The 19455-nt window shown below is 42.0% G+C and overlaps 4 protein-coding genes across 4 annotated transcripts in view; 3 read left to right on the top strand and 1 right to left on the bottom strand.

Moving 5' to 3' along the window:
• The window catches only part of scyl1 (SCY1-like, kinase-like 1), a 13411-nt gene extending 9642 nt beyond the window's left edge, over positions 1-3769 (top strand). The window contains 5 exon segments of the mRNA XM_039813613.1: positions 44-192; positions 318-407; positions 1050-1373; positions 2118-2196; positions 2315-3769. Of these exon segments, the coding sequence (XP_039669547.1) occupies positions 44-192; positions 318-407; positions 1050-1373; positions 2118-2196; positions 2315-2439 (767 nt within the window). The 3' untranslated portion in view covers positions 2440-3769.
• A 1012-nt stretch (positions 3770-4781) lies between these two features.
• On the bottom strand, positions 4782-11851 carry LOC120566913 (phospholipase A and acyltransferase 3-like). Its single transcript, XM_039813612.1, has 5 exons — positions 11700-11851; positions 7039-7111; positions 6623-6731; positions 6101-6369; positions 4782-5555 (listed from the first exon to the last, which is right to left on the bottom strand). The coding sequence occupies exons 2-5, from the start codon at positions 7051-7053 to the stop codon at positions 5433-5435; spliced, it is 516 nt and encodes a 171-aa protein (XP_039669546.1). The 5' UTR covers positions 7054-7111; positions 11700-11851; the 3' UTR covers positions 4782-5432.
• On the top strand, positions 8385-12377 carry LOC120566540. The gene is made up of 8 exons (XM_039813064.1): positions 8385-8529; positions 9577-9657; positions 9714-9856; positions 9972-10071; positions 10191-10349; positions 10452-10529; positions 10697-10732; positions 12370-12377. The coding sequence occupies exons 1-8, from the start codon at positions 8466-8468 to the stop codon at positions 12375-12377; spliced, it is 669 nt and encodes a 222-aa protein (XP_039668998.1). The 5' UTR covers positions 8385-8465.
• A 1630-nt stretch (positions 12378-14007) lies between these two features.
• Positions 14008-19293, top strand: ints5 (integrator complex subunit 5). Its single transcript, XM_039813611.1, has 4 exons — positions 14008-14264; positions 15383-15635; positions 15873-17849; positions 18128-19293. Exons 1-4 carry the CDS (start codon positions 14170-14172, stop codon positions 18845-18847), a joined length of 3045 nt encoding a protein of 1014 aa, XP_039669545.1. The 5' UTR covers positions 14008-14169; the 3' UTR covers positions 18848-19293.
• The last annotated feature ends 162 nt before the right edge of the window (positions 19294-19455 follow it).

Below are 19455 nucleotides of genomic sequence, written 5' to 3'. Positions count from 1 at the left end.
GTGCTCTCTGAACAATTTCTGCTAGGTTTTCTTTCTTTCGCAGGTTCTGAAGCTAAAATTCCACAAGCCTCTGTGACTCGTCATGTTGCCACTAGTGGTGCCAACCAATCACAGACTCATGAAGTAACAAGCAACAATGACGAGCCAATAGGAGACCGCTGGGATGAGGAGGAGGACTGGGGAAGTTTGGAGGTAAGATATTACCGCTTTGGACTGAAAGAAAAGGTTCCAATATTATTGAGATACACATGTCTATGAGAATTTTGATTATGTTTAGTGTTATTTGTAATTGTTACTGTTGACTCTGTCTCATATAGGAGCCAGAGAAAGCTCACACTGACCCAGATGACTGGAACACTGACTGGTCAGGAATGGCATCATCCAAAAAGAAGGCCAGTGACAAAGGAGTATGCACCCTTTAATTTGGATCCATTATACAATACTCCCTTTAATAACTTGTTAGTAATAACTTTATTAACACAACATTTATTATTAACACCACTGGTATTAGTATATAGTATATATAGTATTTTTTTTATTTGGAAAAATGTTTTTTTTCTATGTAGATGTGAAAGAACCAATACAATCCCTCACACTGTCGATCACTTTTACTCACTTTATTAACAGTGTTTTGGTGCTCAGACCTTAAAGTAGCTCTAAGCGATGTTGGGTGACGTCCCCCGTTTTTACAGTGTGTTCAGGGGACAGGCAGCTCGGGATAGTGAGGAGAGGTTTGCTGTATGTGACAAAAAATGTTGTAGCCTAAAAAACACGTGACATCGCTTAGAGTACCTTTTAATCCTAAAAATGTATGAATCGTTCCAAATGTTTTTAATAAATTGAAAAAACATGATCATCAGTGTACAGGATTTCTTTGGTTCTTTCACCATCACAGTTTGTGATCTGATGCACCTGCCTGTAAGATTTTCCTAGAGTTCAAGAACTTTGTTGTCAGTGTTCTTTGTGTGAAAAAAATGTGAATGATACAAAGCTTTTTAATGTTACTTCAAGGAGTCTCAATTTCAATCTACAATCTCTCCAATGTCTAGGTGGGCCGGTCGTCGTCCTCCATGGCAGTGAAGAAGCAGAGCGCTGACTGGAGCAGCTCAGGCTGGGACGCCGACGACAGCTGGTCCAATGACAAGGAGGGGCAGGGTCAGAGCTCGGCGGGCGAGGAAGGCTGGGGCAATGACTGGGGGGAGGAGGACACAGACACAACCTTGGCCAATACGACACTCCCCCTGCCCGAAGGGGTGCGGTTAGCCAGCGAGTACAACTGGGACAGCAGCAGCTCAGCCACCAAGGGGGCTAGCCAGAACGATCTGTTCGCCAGCGTGTCCCAGAGAAACCCAGCCGGCACTGCTGCCACTACGGTGAGGAAGGAGGGAGGGATGCAAAAACATAGGAGAGCAAGTGATAAACCGATTCAATTAGTGTCGATTAGATTTTTAATACATAATGTCAGAAATTGTGAATTCTGAAAGTGATTAAACGGCAAAAAATGCAACAAAACCTAGTGATAGGGATATGAATGATGCATCCTTGTTGATTTGTTTTACAGATTTAAAGTGTTCCAAGTCTGCATAGTAAGCTATTCACGTTGTTGGTGTGCAAAATAAGTGTGACCAAATGTACATTAAATAACTGTAACCTCTATGTAATCATGAGACTTACAAATGGAGGTAGAGGGATAAAGGTGGAGGGAGATGTTTGTGCTGTCAGATTTATTTATAGACGCCTTTTTAGAACAATTGAAGATAAACTGTTAGATGATATTAAAGTAAATTAAAGAAGCTGGTCATAAATAATGAACTACCTGCTTTAAAGGAATAGTTTGACTTTTTTGGAAAGAGTTAGATAAGAAGATGAACTCCATTCTTGTCAGCAGGCAGTTAGCTTACCTTACCATTATAACTAGAGATTATAAACTGTCCAAAATTGTGTGTGTGTGTGTGTGTGTGTGTGTGTGTGTGTGTGTGTGTGTGTGTGTGTGTGTGTGTGTGTGTGTGTGTGTGTGTGTGTGTGTGTGTGTGTGTGTGTGTGTGTGTGTGTGTGTGTGTGTGTGTGTGTGTGTGTGTGTGTGTGTGTGTGTGTGTGTGTGTGTGTGTGTGTCTCAGACTGGAGATGGCTGGACTGCAGAGGCAACAGGAGACTGGGGAGCTGAGGAGAGCTGGGAGTCAGTGGATGGGAACCAGGGTAAGTCTCAGTTGCGGAGCAATCACGGAAGTGGAACGTCATGGATATAGACAAGATGACCATAAACTAACATACTGTATGCCTGTGCATTCAACTTCTGGTCTTTATTGTCATCCAGGTCTCAGCAAGGCCGAGCTTTCAAAGAAAAAACGGGAAGAGAGGAGGAAAGAGCTGGAGGCAAAACGGGCGGAGCGCAAAGCTGCTAAAGGTCCTCTCAAACTGGGTGCACGCAAGCTGGACTGATGGGGATCCAAAGAAAGATTTGAGGGTGGGGAGGTAGAGGGAGGAACCATGGACCACAGTGACTGGAGCCAGAGCAGTAGATGGAGGCTTGACATTCCACAAACAAAGGACCACAAAGAAGTTTTAGCAGTGAACGAAATACTGTGAACCGTAAGATGAAAACAGTTGGTCAGTAGATGACTCTCAGCTTTGGGATTCTGTCTTTCTTCATTCGGAAACTGACAGATGAGTGAAAATGCAACAATCTAGTGCTTTATGAATGAATGCATTATTGTGGATGGCAGAGCTGAAACAAACCCAGGGACAGAAAAATGGGAGAGCAGCAGCCCGAGTTGAACACACAAAATGTCCCCCCCCCCCCTTTTTTTTTTCTCAACTCATTAAGTTGCAGTTGTAAAGTAAATGTGTATATAAACAGTGCATTTTGTCTTAACATGACATGAAGAAATGACACTTTTTTTTAAGAATTGTTAAATATATATATAACATAATTATCAGAATCAAACATGTATTATTAGACAATGTTTTCCAGTTCACTCACACACACACACACAAGTGGATATGAATGTTTTAGTTCAGTTATCACTTATTTACAAATTTAAGACTTTAAAAAAAATCCATGCATGCACCTGTGTATTTGTGTGGCCTAACAGAAGGTTTCCTGGCCCAGAGTTTTCTTGGCACGTTCAACACTGTATTTTACCGAACTGAACTGGCCCGATAAGTGACACATTTGACTGATTTTAGATCTGTGACGTGTCACATGCACTGCAGACACAAGATGGGAATAAGTAGTTAAATTGATGCTGGAGAACTGGTTGCAAGGGAAAATCAATGTATGTGTTTACATGCCTTTGTCCTCTGTGTCCTAGTAATCCTGTGGTGAAGGGTTTATGAAATCAAGAGTTATATTTTTCAAAATCCTTGATTACCTGAAGGTACCTGTATAATCCTTCAGATCTCCCTAAACATTTATTTTACTCTTTTTTTATTTGTGCCTTTTTTATTCAATGAAAACAGAGCATTTCAACTTGAAATCTCTTTCCACCAGCAGATTTTGTTTTCATCAAACCTTACGGTGTAACCCCCATATCTTCTGCCTGTGTTGGATATGATATTGTTAGGTTTGGTGTTACTTATACAGGATGCCAATTAGACACAATCAACAGCAGTCACCATTGGAGCTAATGTCCTGGTACTAAGCTGTGTTTAGTTGGGGTGGACTGAGGAAGACTGGATGCAACCTTTTACTGAAAATTGAAATCATGTGGCATGTTAGCTGTTAATAAATATTAAGTAAAATAAATGTATGTTTTCTTCTTTAAATTAATAGGCTGTAGTCATCTTCCTCCTCAGCTAATGTATGAGCCAAGAATTTAGTGATTTGTCGTCAGGAGGATGGGAGGGCTATCTATCTTTGAGATTTCTGCCTCCACCTCAATACATGAGGTAAACATGTCAACAGACCTCAATGTAGATTATTTCTTCAGTAGAAAATATAACTATAGGATTTATTGACATACTTAAGCCGATTATCCATCCACCTCCATGGTATTGGGCACATAGTCTGGAGAGAGCTACAGCTACCGCTGTTTTTTTTTGTTGTTTTTTTTGCTGTAAGCACCACAAATGAAATGTCATTGATTTGTATTAAGGCGCAGACCGGTATCTCTGAGAACGATATTTTCAAGCCTGTTCAGATAAAACCAAATCTATCTAGATAGATAGATATAACTAGAGGGAACTGAGCAAGAAACACACCTCCAAAACACAATAGTCTATGCTGACAGTGGTAGACTATAAACTCCTCAAGATAACCTGGCCATACATAATATGCTTATCTAACTTATGGTACAATAAAGTGTTTTCACTGCGAGTACCTTTTGCCATATTTTCTGTAACAATTAGAGAGATTTCATGTAGGTTATGGAAACTCATCCATGCGCACAATAATGCCACCAATGCAATTGCATTTAAGCAGCAACACAAAATACTTGACATGATACACTTCCAGAGGAAGCAAGAGCTCATGTACTGGATTAAGCCAAAAGAGGCATTCAGTAAAATCACTAAAATCCACAGATGGTCTGGGATGAACAGCATGTAAAAATGTTAAAATAAATTGAGTATTCAGGCGTAAAATGAGGTGGCTTGTCTCTACAATACAGTAATATTGAAATAATACTGTATGCTGCTTCTAATTCAAATGCTTAGAGATTAAAATGAACAAAAGAGACCAAAGGAAATAAGTGAACAGGTAAAACCAAGATGAAATGCATTCAGAGCCCAGATGGTTTGGAGAACTGCGACCCTGTGTGAGGGGATATCACGACACCATCCAGTATCACATAAATTATTTATTCAAAACAAATGTAAGAGAAGACACTGTATTATGAATTCTAGTTAACTTGTGAACTCATTAGGAGATAGCATGTCATAAGAAAACTGCTGAATTAGATCCGTCCACATCCTTACTCCTTTCAGACATTACATGGCATTTTCTGTGAGATGTAACCACAATATCATTATATTAGCTTAATTTTGATTATGTAAAATATTCTTGTCTAAAGGCTCGACTTTGGTAGCTAATATTTCTTCATAAGCAACTACCACCACAGCTTTGTTTTTATCATCCTTCACAATACAAAACATATCTGCTTAATCTTCAGTTCATATTAAAACATTGAAACATTTTATCTTGGCAGCTTCATTAGTGGAAATAGTGCTTCTTGTGCTTGTATGTGCTGTCTGTAGAAATTTGAAAAAGTCAGAAAAATAGAATCTTGATCCCTAACCTAAAAGCTTTGCATTGTTATTCAAACCCACAAAGGCATGCGGGACATATGGTAAAGTTGAGTAGAAATCTAATTTCTGACTAAATCACAAATGTAAATTAACGTTTTCTGTGAGCTAAAGCCTAGCTTATACACTAATATCACACAGAAAACGTTCGTGATCTGTTCATCAAGTCCCTGAACAGGCGACCTGGTACTTCACTGTGTGTTCTTGTTTTCTTTTTTCCCACCTCCAAACAGAGCTCCTGCTAGAGCCACGATCCCCAGACCCACCACTGTAGCCACACCTGCGACCATGACTGTTTCTCCTGCCTTACGCACCTGCAGAGGGAAACAAACACGTTTTAGTTAGTGAGCGGAGTCTTCTACACACTCAACACTCCATTCAAATCATCCACAACTCTGGGAAAGATATCCCTCATATATTAGGACATTTTTCAGCTTATTGTTTTGTACCACCAAGATTCCTTTTACTATTATAATGTAATGGGTGGCAGAAATGTAGATTATGCTGTCAAAAAGGTTTGAGAGGTTTTCGTGGATGTATTGATACTTTCTTTCCTCACTGACTGAAAACAGGTCTCTCTAAGGATCCATTGTAACTGACGTGATAACTTTTACCATGCCTGCTTACTGAAACTAATATATATTGCTTATTCATATGATTATTTTTTTTGTTGAAATGTGTTTATAGCCCATATGTTGTTGTTTTTTTTTATCTCACCACTGGTGAGTCACCAGCACAAACTTTTTAACTCCTTTAATTGATTTTGTTTTTGTGCGTTTTGTCTTGCAAAAGGTATTTCTTTTCTGTTTTTCACCCCAGCCCCCAAAGAAAGTCTTGCATGCAACACGGGTCCACCGACCTGCCGGGACTCAGCTTTTCCATAGCGCAGCTCGTTTGCAAAGTGCTCACAGTTCCCCCTGAAGACGCAGTACGGCAGTTCATCGCCCACCTTCGCACAGGCCTCCCTCGCAATGACGTGAACTGGGCGTGGCTTGTACTCGTTGTCCAGGCTGTTGTTGATTTTCCACTGGTCGGTTCCCACCACGTCCCACAGCTCCTCTTTCTTCACAATGGCCTTCTCAGTTATGACAGACATTATACTGCTGGCGCCTGCACCTGGGACATCCGCTATGAATAAAATAGAAATGACAGAAAGAGAGAGAAACCGACATAACTTGTGTGGGTTTATGCAAAATATTGCAACATATTTTGTGTTTTTAGTGGTTTATGAATTAGTTCAAACAAAATCTAAATCTGATATTCTGGTCTGAAGACCTTCATGTGACAGTTAATATGGGCTGTTTTATGTTCCAGAATGAGGTTTATTAGATTAGTATTTGGGAGAAGCTGTTGAGACAGTTGTGTATGGAAGGTGACTCACAGGGTGGTGCCAAGTGAACAAGGAAGCCATCGCCAACATACACAGCCCAGTGCTGATAGGAGCCCCGGAAGATCTCAATCAAGTCCCCGAGCTCTGGTTTCTCATCGTACTTGGATTAGAACACATGGGAACAAATGTTTGACTTTGCAACAGACTGTTTGGCAACAACTGCAGTACTCTGACCTGACCGGACTGTCTGGGTTAAACACATAAGATAGGACTTGTAATGGGCTATATTTAAAAAAATGACTTGACTTGAAAAGGTTTAAATTCAATTCAATGAAATTGTTACATACAATAATACCTTGGACACAGGCTATAAAAGTTGCATAGCAATATAATTACTATAACAGAACACAAAAACAAAAAACACTGTTCTAATTTTCTATATTCTGATTAAGTGATAACTTCCTAACCAGTGTTGGGGCCATGTCAGGGTTTCTTTTGTCTGGTTTCGTATGGTTTGACTTTCCAGGTAACTTTCAGCACCTGAAGGAACAAAACATTTTACAGACCAAATATTAGCACACAACATGAGATATGTAGAAAATTGAAACTTAAAATAAAAAATCTGTTTACTATTTATTATTAATATCATCACTACTACTACTATTTACAACTGCCCAAAACCCACATTGGGAAATAGTCACTGCAGCTCATGCTTATTGATAAATAGTAGGCTACATCTATATAAACTCAGTTGCCAGTTTATTAGGTACACCTAGTTTGAAGTAATTGATGCAGTCTAATACAACAGTCCTGGAATAAACCGTTCTTCATGAAGGTTATAATAATTTTTGTTTAAACTTTTTAGAGAGATGTTGATTCAACTTTATGATCATTTGAGGCTGTAGGCTTGTGGGACTTGTTTGTGGTGCTGTTGAACTGTACTGCATTACTGACAGCCGTTTCTGTTATTTAGCCTACCCCCCATTGATATGAATGGGGTGGACAAAATAGTAGAAAACCCTGTCAATATAACGCTATTCAATTCAACAGCACCACAAACTACAGCCTCCAAAATGATCATACAGTTTAATCAACACCCCTCTAAAGTGTATTATATTATAACCTTCATGGAGGGGAGGATTCATTGCAGGGCTGTTATACTGCAATATTTAATTGTCTTAATTGTCTTTTTAGTCAGATAATTTACAGCACTTTTATATGCGGCCCCACTGACACAGAACGTTTAGGGAACGTTGGGGAACGTTAGTTTTTGGTTCTCTAAAGGTTAGTTCGAACCAAACCAAAAACTAACGTTTAGGGAACGTTCCCTCATGGTTATAACGTTCCCTAAACGTTAGGGGAACCAACCAACGGGAACGTTCTCCTGTGGTTGCACTGTTACCTCCACACAACGTTCCCGTTTGGTAGTTTTTGGTTGTTTTTGGTTGTTCTGAGTGCGGTTTTGAAATGTTTATTTAAACCAGCTCCATTTACGTTTTTGAAGTAGCATATAAAAGGTTTGCAGTCACTTGATTTAGATTCACTCAAAAATTATTGGTCTTATAAAATCTAAGTAAGATAAACAACATAGCAAGATAATATATTTACTTTTAGGCTGAAATCAATTTTGCTAAAAACTGTACTTTTGTGCTTGATTTCGTTGTTTTAACTGTATTAGGTGAAAATACTTAAAACAAGAATCTATCGATTTTCACAATTAAGACAATTCACTTCTTCCATTTCACTTCTAACAAGTGGCTCAATCCGTGTTTAAATCCAACCGTTACACCCCCCCGCCAGTAGGGGCAGACCGTGCCTCTGCTCTCAGGTGACCGATTCAAGTCCTGTCCTCCGGACTTCCGTTTGCGTTTGATACGCTACACCTACACGGTCTATGGCTACACCAACGGACAAAGAAAGAAGATTTTATTTGCTTCGCCAAACGATCTCACGAAAAAGTAAGTGAAATACGTTACAGTTTCATGATGTTATGGTTGTAATGCAACGGTTTGGGGTCTAACCGTAAGCCCTTTCCCTCGTAGTGCTTTGTTATATTCCGGTTTTAATCAGGTTGACCAAAAAAGGTTCAACAACTCACTTCAGCATTTGTTTTTCCCCACGTCGCCATCTTGCCAGTCAAGCAGCGACTTGTTCAAAATTTTTTATTTTTGCTAAACTCTTTGTGCACAAACAATGTTCTCAATGCTCGAGTTCATGTGTAAATCCCCTGGTGAGACTTCGTGCAAAGTTTCATGTTGTGTCGAGCCTTCTTAGTGTTTTACATATAGTGATTTTGATGCGATAAAAGTAGCCTCTAGTTCTCCCATTCAAAAGGCCGTTTGACCCGAAAACGACAGTACGATCAATCTTAAAAGTGGCGTTTCCGTCCTAATTATGCTTTTAAACGAAGTTTGACTCTGGTACATTCACAAAAAGATATATATATATATATATATATATATATATATATATATATATATATATATATATATATATATATATATATATATATATATTGCGCTTTGTTTGCTGCTGTGCACGACGTGTATGCTTTGCCGCATTGCATGTTTTGTGTCATCGTGTTAACCTGCTTGCGTTGTTGTTGTTACAAATAAGACATACCAGTTCTTTCAATTAGTTTTAGTGTACAGTACATACATGATAGCCAATACAATCAGTCATTTTAGGCAAGTCACTCGGCGGCCACCTTGCAACGTACTTTGGGCAGTTATCGGCAAGCTATTTTCCTATTTAAGTGAATGGGGAAGCATACAGGAATAGAGGGAATATGTTTAGGCTACACAGCTGCCATACTGGCTTTACAAACTAACCCCATGCATTTCTATGGATGCTGTGTCTCCCCATTAGAAAGTCTCTGGGCTACAATGCAAAAGTCCTGAGAAATACCGTCACATACAATGTTTATGTTGTAATGTTTGTTTACACTGTATACATTCAAATATTATTTTTGCAATCAGTACAAATTGTATGGTCTTTTATTTCAGATGACTCCAGTCCACAAGCAAGAAAGCGTTCCAGGATGGAGCGTGTGTGTGGAAGCCCTGTCTGTAAGTTAACATTTATACATAATAATAATAATAATAATAATAATAATAATAATAATAATAATAATAATAAATACATGCATTTAAGAAACCAGAGTCATATTCCTACCGTGGAACTACTGACCCTCAGCCTGCTGCTTATCATGTGACTGTTCTGATGTGTTTGTCTCTTCCTGCCTTTTTTCAGGTCAGTAGACATCACTGCCACCACCACCTGCATGTAATTGTTTTTTTTTTGCAATTGTCTAATGTAACATTGTAGTTATGCAATGGCATTTGCAAGAAACCTACCATAAATGAACTGACCAATATTCATATCTACTTTCTTTTTAGAGGAGTCAACACCACACAGGAAACCAGCCGGTCGCCCAGAGCTGGATGGGTGTATTCTAATGCAAGCTCGGCCTGCCACGTCATCTCGGGACCCAGTTGAAGGTACAGTGGCTTTTGCATAACTTAAATTATAACAGAACTGACTTCTCTTACAAAATGAGATTGTACAAGCTCTCCACTTTGTTCCACGTGTATAATTTGTGTTTCTATATGTTTTACAGCAACTTTTCCTGACAAGCCCGGAGGTTCGACCGGAGGTACTGCCATGCGTCGCATGCTACGGCGAGTCGCAACCAATGACGTTCTAAAACTGTATATCCTGCAGGGCAGAAAGGGAAAGAAGGCCTTCCAGGACCTGACTATCTGCAGGGTTATAACAGGCAGGTGTTATTTTATTGTTCACATCAGTATTATGCTTAGCTTGGCTAATAAGAGGTTTTAATTTGACTTGTAACGTTGCTTCATTTTGACTTCTACTCTAGCGGTCTCCCAGAAAAACTTCCCCGCGCTGACTGCAGCAGACGCGGAGGACTTGATTGGAAGTTTGCCCCACACAGACGGTAAATTGAAATTCTTCTGTGATGTTAATAATAATCATAATAATCAAAAACTATCAATATTTGTGATCAGAATAAAAACAGGGTTGTTAGTCAGGCAATTTGTCTTGCTTTTGTTAATGTGTTTATTCTTAGTATGACATATCAAACTTTTGTTTCTTTCTTTTTAGGTCAGCTGAGAAGGACTGAGCCTTCAAAACCATGGAGCTCTATTTTTTTCTTTTTTTTTGCGGAAGCAAGAGCTGTTGGCCATCTTCTACACTGCCTCCTCTCTGCTGCCTCCTCCCCTCTGGCACGCGATACAGATCCCTGCACACAAAAACAACCAGACACAAGAACAGCTTCTTTCCCTCTGCCATCACTCTCCTGAACTGCTGAGAAGTGGGCTCATCCCCACTTTGGCCATTCACCTACACATTACATACTTTATCATTCCAATATGCATTTTGCACAATACATTTGCACTATTACTTTGCACTCTACATCCTTATCTATTTTGTATTTTTTTATTATTCTTTGTATATTGTTAATTAAAGTTTTAAATCCAATCAAGTTTGCCTGTTCATTCATTCCTGCTAATATATAATAATTCATTCCTGACGGTTTAAAGTAATAATAAAATTAGTATCATTGTTATTAAAGTTTGTTAAACGTTAGGGGAACGTTCCCTGAAGGTTGCAACGTTAGGGGAAGGTTCCATAAAGGTTACAACGTTAGGGGAAGGTTCTCTAAAGGTTGTAACGTAAGGGGAACGTTCTCTAAGGGTTGCAACGTTCTGGGAATGTTCGGAGAACGTTCGATGTAACCAAAAACGACCAACTTTCCATAATAACGAAAACACAACCAAACCTAACCTTCAGGGAACGTTCGCGCAACCAAAAACGAACGTTCCCAGAACGTTCTGGGAACCAAAAATTGTTAGCTGGGGGGTAATCCGGTTCAGTTTTAAAGTTAAAAAATATTAAGCTACGCTCGATCGACGAAACTTGTAACGTTAGCCGAAAGCTAACGTTAGCGTATATGGTTAGTGATTAGCTTGAACTGGTCCTTGTTTAGATCACCAAACAGCCGCTGTTACAAAGGCCACAAAACACCGAAGCATCACGAAAACACGGCCCTCGGCTGACACACGGTTCAGTTTAATGTAAACGTTTTAACCGTCTGTCCTCTTACCTTCAAAAGATAATGTCGACAGCTCTCTTTCATACCAGAGACGTCACCAAAGAGACACACACCAAAACTCAGCTGTGAGCGACCAGCTGATTGTTGCTCTGTTTAGCCGGAGCACGTGACCTTAGGCTGTAATAACGAAACTGAGACTATCTTCCACTTTGACGAATGCGTATGTATTAAATTACTTTTGGTTAGATGGAATATTTCTTAAAGATGTTGACTAGCTCAAATCTTTATTTAGAAAAAAGAGACATTATGTTTTATGATAAGATAAGAATGATATTGATTTTAAAAGATGTTTAACCACTTTCTTTTATATGGAATATTCTACATTGACAAATACAAAAGAAACACACATATAACAATTCAAAATAGAAACCTGACACTCCTCTGAAACATTACGCTGACTGAAGAATACTATGGAAACTGTAATGTGTAAATCCTTTGTGTAAAGTTCTGCACCCCAATTATGCTGTATTCTAAATTTAATTTGTATTTTGTATTTTTGTGTAAAGCACTTTGTAACTGCGTGTTTTTAAAAGTGCTATATAAATAAAGTGTTACTTATTTACTTACTTAAGTATTATTCTTTGTCTCTATCGTGTTACATGCTACTATGTCGTGTATATGTGTCCTGTCTTTTTGCCGAATTGTATACCTTTTTTTGAAGATAATTGAATGAATTATTCATATATATGACACACGCCCGCCGATAGGGGGGGACAAACGGGTCTGTTGTCCCGGGCCCACAGTAGGGGGGGGGGGGCAGAACTGGGGGCCCAGAACTGGGCCCTCATTAAATTATGGAATAATTGAAAAACATTTTTTTAAATAGGCCTATTTGTGGAAAAAAATATGTAATATTTGAGTTACATAAAAGCTTTTTATTTGTTTTCTTCCTAATTGTCCTTGAAATAGTGGTCAAGAACCCCCTGCTCAAAATGTCCGGTGCCCAGAAAAGAAAGGAAAAGAGAAGAAGAAAATAGAGGCCTTAGAGATTTTCTAAACAAATATTTTTAAAAAAGGTGGTGACGGTGAAGCTGGAACTGTCAACGTAGAGCAAGGTAAGAAACAGCGCAGCCAACGTTTACGAGCCATGTAACGTAAGCTAACAGGCCAGCTCTCATGTTAACGTCCATTAGCTTGTATAAAAGCCTGAGACAACACGTTCTCTTTTACAGAAAGAGTTGAGTTTGGTAGCTCCGTCAGAGAGGATGAGACAGAGAGGAGAGAGATCCAGCTGCTGTCAGGGGACAGAGAGAGTGATGCGGGAGGGGCCCGCTGCCTCGCAACGGAGGGACAGAGTCAGGCTACCGGTGAGAGAGGAGAGAGAGAGAGAGAGAGAGAGAGAGAGAGAGAGAGAGAGAGAGAGAGATCTGCGGGAGGGGCCCGCTGCCCTGTCGGAGAGTCTGAGCAGGATGGATCAGAGACTGATCACATTAATTTCAGTGAGAGATGTGAGGAGAGGAGAGGAAGATCAGATTAGAGGAAGATCAGAGGAGAGGAAGAGCATAGGAGAGGAAGAGCATAGGAGAGGAGCAGGAGAGGAAGAGGAGAGGAGAGGACCAGGAGAGGAAGAGCAGAGGAGAGGTACAGGAGATGGACAGGAGAGGAGAGGAACAGGAGAGGAAGAGCAGGGGAGAGGAAGAGCAAGGAAAAAGGAGAGATCCGGGCGCGGGGGGCCCATCTAAGCTTATCTCGTCAGGCAAGACTGTCAGCTGGCCTGATATGACAAACTGTATTGCTCAGGTGACCTATATTATTTGTAACACAGTCACATTCATTGTATCATCATTATCACTCTGCAGAATGATGGCATCACTGTGACAATCATCACTATCATTTTATTCACAGTGGTTTAAGAATAAAGTGGAAGCCCTTACAGTCAGCCATAGTGTACAACATTTGCACATTCTTTACTCAATATTTTGCACATTCCATCTTCTTCATTTGAAAAAAACTTTAGAGCTAGAATGTATTGTACATGTCTTTTTTTATATTATGACTATATTACGACTTGTCCCCCTCCCACCCCACCCCTCTTTTTGTCTTTGTTTATTTTGAGCGTTATGCACCACACCAAGGCAAACTGCTTGTGTGTGAAAACGTACTTGGCAATAAACCTGTTTTTTAATTGTAATTAATTTCACCTTTAGGGGATCAATACAGTTTTATCATTTTTGTATATGAGTTTTTTTAAGTCTATAATGAGGAGACAGATCATCGACATCAGCTAAAAAAACAAAGAAGAACAAAATAAGTTCACTACCACTAGGTGTCGCCAGTAACCTCAGCTCTCATTGTAACGATTTCCCTTTTTCTAACGACGAAGAAGTTCCAACTTCCGGCTTTGGAGCGCCCTTTCGATGCATTTTTGTCCTGAAATTGGACAGATAATACAAGAAAAAGCTGCCATAATCGCTCACGTCGAAGCCCCGCAGCCGAGAGGAGGATTTGATGTGACGCTTTAATGTTAAAAGACCAAACGATGTCTGTGGTGTTGGACGGGAGTCCGCTGAAAGCGATGCAGAGCTCACACACTCACACAGCGCAGCCTGCCCTTAGGTGAGTGGTGGAGGAGAGGAAGCGGCTGGTCTGACAGAACAAGTAGCCTACATTTATCATTTAGCCTATAAAGTCAGTTTAGTACATTTTGTATTTAAGTTAATTGTACAAAGATTAGCGGGTCGGACCTTTTATATATTCTTACACTGTTCTATACACGTTGACACTGGAAAAGGAGTTGCTTCAATCTCGTTGTACATGGCAATAAAAGGCATTCTATTCTATTCTAGAGCCAGCTCATGTTGAAATGTACTGGATTAACAACACTTAAGGGCTACATTGAATACTTCAGTTACTCGATTATGCATGTAACGTTACTCTATTAAAGGTGCAAAAAAGATAAACATGAAAAGTTGTTGTAGCCCAACATGTTGTTTTACAACGTTGATTTGTCCTGACCAACGCCCAAAAATACTTAAACTAAAATACTAAAACTAAAATGATATCAGTTGGAGCAAAGCTAGTATTTATAGAGCAATATCCAGCACATGTTGGGTCTCTTTTTTATTTTATATAATATTTAATGTATATGTGCTGCAGTGCAACTACAGATAATTTCCATTCGTAATAATTTTGTTGTAGAGTGGATAAGTCTAATAATCAATTAGTTGATCGACAGAAAATTAACTTTTTTGATAATTGAGTTTTTTTTTAAAGTCATGGAGACCTCAATAGTAACAGTTTCAAGTTACAGATTCTTAATTATGAGGATTGCTGTTTCTTTATGTGAAACATGCATTTGGAGTAAGCGATTAATCAATACATTGGGAAATATATTTTTTTGTTTTCTGTTGATTATTCTTCGTCATTTAGTGTATCAGATGTGAAAAATGTCTACCACAACTTTCCATTGCCCAAAGGGACTTCCTTACTTTTTCTATCTAACGACTAGTCAATTAAAAGGTTAATTGATAATGAAAATGATTATTATTTTCAACCCTAAAATATAGAAATGTATATATAATTCGATTTGTATGGATAGTCTGAAATAACCTTCCCTTTTCACAAATACAGGCACACACCTCTTTTTTCATTCCCTTTCCTTATCATTTTTTGCTTGTGGATGCTAAACTCCCAACTTGGCCCATCATTTCATCATGTCCACTCTTCTCCTCTAGCGCCCAGGAACTCTCTCAGGAGATCAAGTCCTTCATCAGTGGCGTTGACACCGTTCAGGGCCGAAAGCTCAGTGTCCGGGAACACGCCCGCTGTGCTGTGCGCCTGCTGCGCTCGGTCCCGGCCTGTCGAGGGGCGGTGCTGGAGCATCTGAGGGGCGTGTATGATGAGCACGTCTCGGCTTTCCTGCACAACCTGGAAACAGAGGGCGATGCCAGCTCCGGGGTCAGCTCCAACCTGGAGGACATTATACAGGTGCGATGCAGAAGGACACACATAGAACGTCTTAAAACTAGTAGCTTATCTTTCTTAAATTGAGAGGTTTATTAAGATTACAACATAAAATTGGTTTTAGAGGCCCACAAGAGTAACAGATCCACACCCTGCCCAGTCTCACTAGCCTAAATGTTTTCCTGCATTCATAAAAATATGACTGGTTTGGGAAATTCCCCAGAAATTAAAATTAACTTTATTATTTCTGTTTGTCTGTAGGAGGTTCATGGCGTGCTGTCAGAGTTTATTCGTCTCAACCCCCGGGCCTGGGCCCCTCTGGTATCCGCCTGGGCTGTGGACTTGTTAGGCCAGCTGAGCAGCAAGCACGCTGGCCGCAGGGTGGCCCCCCACTCCTCCAGCCTCAACGAGCTGCTCCAGCTCTGGATGTCCTGTGCTGCCACCCGGTCCCTCATGGAGGCCTACTCCCAGTGTTTGGCCGCCATGCTGGCCTGGTGCCCTGACGCATGTGTGGATGCGCTGTTGGACACCTCAGTTCAGCACTCTCCGCATTTTGACTGGGTCGTGGCTCACATCGGCTCCGCCTTCCCAGGTACTATCATCAGCCGAGTCTTGGCATGTGGACTCAAGGACTTTTGCTCTCATGGCGCTAAGGAACAAGGGCTAATGGTGATGGGAGTGGATAAAGGCAGCAGAGTGCCAAAGATTGGCTCAGTGGTGGGAATCCTTGGACACCTTGCAGTGCACCACTCGGACAGCATCAGGAAGGAGCTGCTCAGGATGTTTCAGGAAAGCCTGAGTCCGTCAAGCCCTCTATCTCCCACTTCATCCTCAACATCTTGGGAGAGTTCCCCTCAACTCCGTCGTGCTGCAGTTCCATTTCTGTTGCAGCTGGCTGCAATGTCCCCCAACCTCTTTGGTGCAGTGTCTGCAGAGCTGGTGGAGCTGCTGCGCCCTCCTGTCCTGCTCCAGCTGCAGGCCTTGCTGCAGGGCCTCCCCAGAGAGGAACTGGATAACATGCTGGGGCTGGCTGTCCACCTTATTAGCCAGAGCCCATCAGGAGGGTCCAGAGTCCTCCGTTTTCTGGCCGACACAGCGACCCCGGCCTCAGTCATCATCTCCGGCCCTACACCCTCCCCTCATGAAGGTGTCCGAGAAGGTTGCGATCGCCTCCTGCAGATGCTGCTTCTGCATCTCCACAAACTGGTCTTCAACCGCTCAGATGGAGCGGAAGTCAACCCTCATCACCCTGCTTCCTCTCAACCCAAGAGGGTCATCCCATTCTTGGAGGAGCTGCAGTCTCACGTAGGTGAGCTCTCTGCCGAGACACTGCGACTGGAAAGGAAGCGTCACCTCTGGCTCCATCAGCTGCTGTGTCTGCTGTCGGTGTATGGGGGTCCCAGCATTGCCACTGAGGCCCTCTGCCAGCTACTCACCCAGGCCCACAACCCAGAGGAGCTGGCTCTGGCCTGGCAGCTTCACACCACACTGTCCTCTTGCATGGTGGGACTCATTCATGCCGCTGTAGCTCGCTGTGTAGCCCAGATCCATGCACACACTCTGGGGCCCAAGCAGCTGAGGCAGCTGTTGCTTAACCTGGCCGCAGCCATCCAGAGTCAGGATGAGGAGAAAAGAGGAGCAGTAGGGGTTCAGTCCTCCATGGCCATCCAGCTGGGGTCAGCGGTCTCAGGACACCTCCATGATTTTGGCCCGCTCCTTCTCCACGGTGACCCGGCTGTATCTCATGCTACAGTGCGCCTCCTGTCCTGTAGCCCACTCCCTCGCACCTCCTCTCCAGCACACCTGCTCCTGCTCTCTCGTGCTGCCGTCACTCATTTCTTTCTAGCGCTGCGGAGAAGAGGAGAAAGTGGGAAGGTGGGGAGAGATGGGGGACAGGCAGTCGAGGCGGTGAACTGTTCAGTCCTGCTCCTGTCTCGTTTCGCAGCGTATTCTACGCTCACTCTCAAAGCGGTACTTCAGCAGCTGGTTGAGGGAGCGCTACATAAAGGCAACGCTGGCCTGTTTGGAGGGCAGATCGCAGATATGTCTGGGGCCCCTTTGCCTTCCCCATCGGTGTCTCCTGACATCGGAGCATCGTTGCTGGATATCAACTGTCGGTTTGGTACCACCGTCAATTTTTCTGGCAGCGTGTGGTCTGTGTTTCATGCCGGGGTGATTGGAAAGGGGCTGAAAGTCCGCACTGACACACAGCTGACTGACCCATTGGGGGTCATGCAGGTAATTTGCACAATTTTTAAGAAGTATAGTTTAGCACAGTTTCAAGCAAAATGTGGAGTAGATAAGCTAATGTAAAACATTTGTTTACAAAAATCTTATTGGGTGGAGGTACATTTATGCGGGTGGCCCACCCTGGTAAATTCTGAATATTGCACACACTGCAAAGATACAGAAATGTACACCTGAAAATCATTAAATATACTAGAATTGTACTTGATGTGTGTTTTGTGTTTGATGTGCTTCAGCAAAATGTGTCACCATCACTTTCTTCTCTGTAGAACGTCCAGACTCTGCTGGCTGTTGTAATCCAGTGTTGCAGCTCCTCTGGTCTTAACGGCTCCGTCACCGGCTCCCGGCCACCATCTGACCCAGACGAGCCGCTGCCCATCAACGCAGAGGCAGCCAAGGTTGTTGCAGTTACAATGGTGGAAAACGTCTGTCCAGATGTGGCCAATGGTGAGCTGTCCTGGCCCCCAGAAGAGCACGCCCGCACCACGGTGGAGCGAGACATTCACATTCGCCGTTGCTTTGAGGCCCACCCGGTGCTCTTCCCTCTGCTTCAGGTGGTGGCAGCTGGACGCCCGGCTCTCTGCTACTGCTCAGCTGTGCTCAGAGGCCTCCTGGCCACTCTGCTGGCCCACTGGGAGGCATCCCGCGAGGTGTTGTCCACAGACTCCCCGTGGCACCTCCAGGCCTCCTGCCTCCTGGTGTCCTGCATGGGAGAGGGCCAACTCCTGCCTCCTGTGCTGGCCAACGTCCATGAAGCTTTCCCCCACCTCACTCCCTTCGAGGTGAGGCTGCTGCTCCTAGCGGTGTGGGAGTATGTGCGAGGCAATGGGCCAATGCCCCAGAAGTTTGTCTTTAGCTCAGAGAAGGGGCTGTTCTGCAGGGATTTCTCACGGGACGGTGACGTGGCAAGATACGTAGCACCGATTCACAGCGTCCTGCATAAAAACATTGATAGATTGGGACATCTGTGCTGGCGGTTCCAGCTCTAAAGGGTAATGGGGAACAAACAGTATAGAGCAGGTGACAAGGAATAAATAGAGACTGTAAAATAGATGGAATACTGTGTTACATTACTCAGAGAGTGGACTGCAGATTTGCTTTTACTGTTCTTCAGTTTCATACAAGTTTAGTATAGTATATGTGTGTACCTTTTTGTACAATATTATTGTTTCTGTGACAAAGACAAGGGGACAAGAGAAATGGCACACATGTATATTATTTTAATACAGAATTTGCTCCACACAAAACACAGCCTTAATGTGTCATTTTTTGTTGGAAAACACAATTAAGCTCTGCTAAATAATTTATAATTGTTTTGTAACATTTTCAGATTGTTCATGTTCTAAAATTGTGGTTACAAACATGCTTTGCATCTCTTGTTATATGCCAAAAGCTGTTGTTTCAACCACATTGCAAAATAAATAATTTGGTCCAAGAATGTGTCATGAATTGATCATCCTTGTTAATGCTAAAATGAGGGAATGCGTGAATGTTGTCACCCCTCAGATCTAGCTTGGGGGATCCCCATGTTTGGAACGAGTGCTTTAATCAAACTTTAAACCAGGATTCATAAATTTAGGATTGATTTCAGGGGTGT

This window comes from Perca fluviatilis, chromosome 10 (assembly GCF_010015445.1).
Source record: "Perca fluviatilis chromosome 10, GENO_Pfluv_1.0, whole genome shotgun sequence".
NCBI lineage: Eukaryota > Metazoa > Chordata > Actinopteri > Perciformes > Percidae > Perca > Perca fluviatilis.
Note: the sequence above shows the minus strand (reverse complement) of the source record. Positions and strands in the feature narration are given on the sequence as shown.

Coding starts and splice junctions, on each gene's coding strand:
- LOC120566913 (XM_039813612.1), bottom strand. Junction 6,370..6,622: donor TGTTCACTTGGCACCACCCT/GTGAGTCACCTT, acceptor TTTTATTCATAG/CGGATGTCCCAGGTGCAGGC. Junction 5,556..6,100: donor GAAAAGCTGAGTCCCGGCAG/GTCGGTGGACCC, acceptor TTCCCTCTGCAG/GTGCGTAAGGCAGGAGAAAC.
- LOC120566540 (XM_039813064.1), top strand. CDS start 8,466: ATGGCTACACCAACGGACAAAGAAAGAAGATTTTATTTGCTTCGCCAA. Junction 9,857..9,971: donor ACTGCCACCACCACCTGCAT/GTAATTGTTTTT, acceptor TTCTTTTTAGAG/GAGTCAACACCACACAGGAA. Junction 10,350..10,451: donor TATCTGCAGGGTTATAACAG/GCAGGTGTTATT, acceptor CTTCTACTCTAG/CGGTCTCCCAGAAAAACTTC.
- ints5 (XM_039813611.1), top strand. CDS start 14,170: ATGTTAAAAGACCAAACGATGTCTGTGGTGTTGGACGGGAGTCCGCTG. Junction 15,636..15,872: donor ACCTGGAGGACATTATACAG/GTGCGATGCAGA, acceptor GTTTGTCTGTAG/GAGGTTCATGGCGTGCTGTC. Junction 17,850..18,127: donor ACCCATTGGGGGTCATGCAG/GTAATTTGCACA, acceptor TCTTCTCTGTAG/AACGTCCAGACTCTGCTGGC.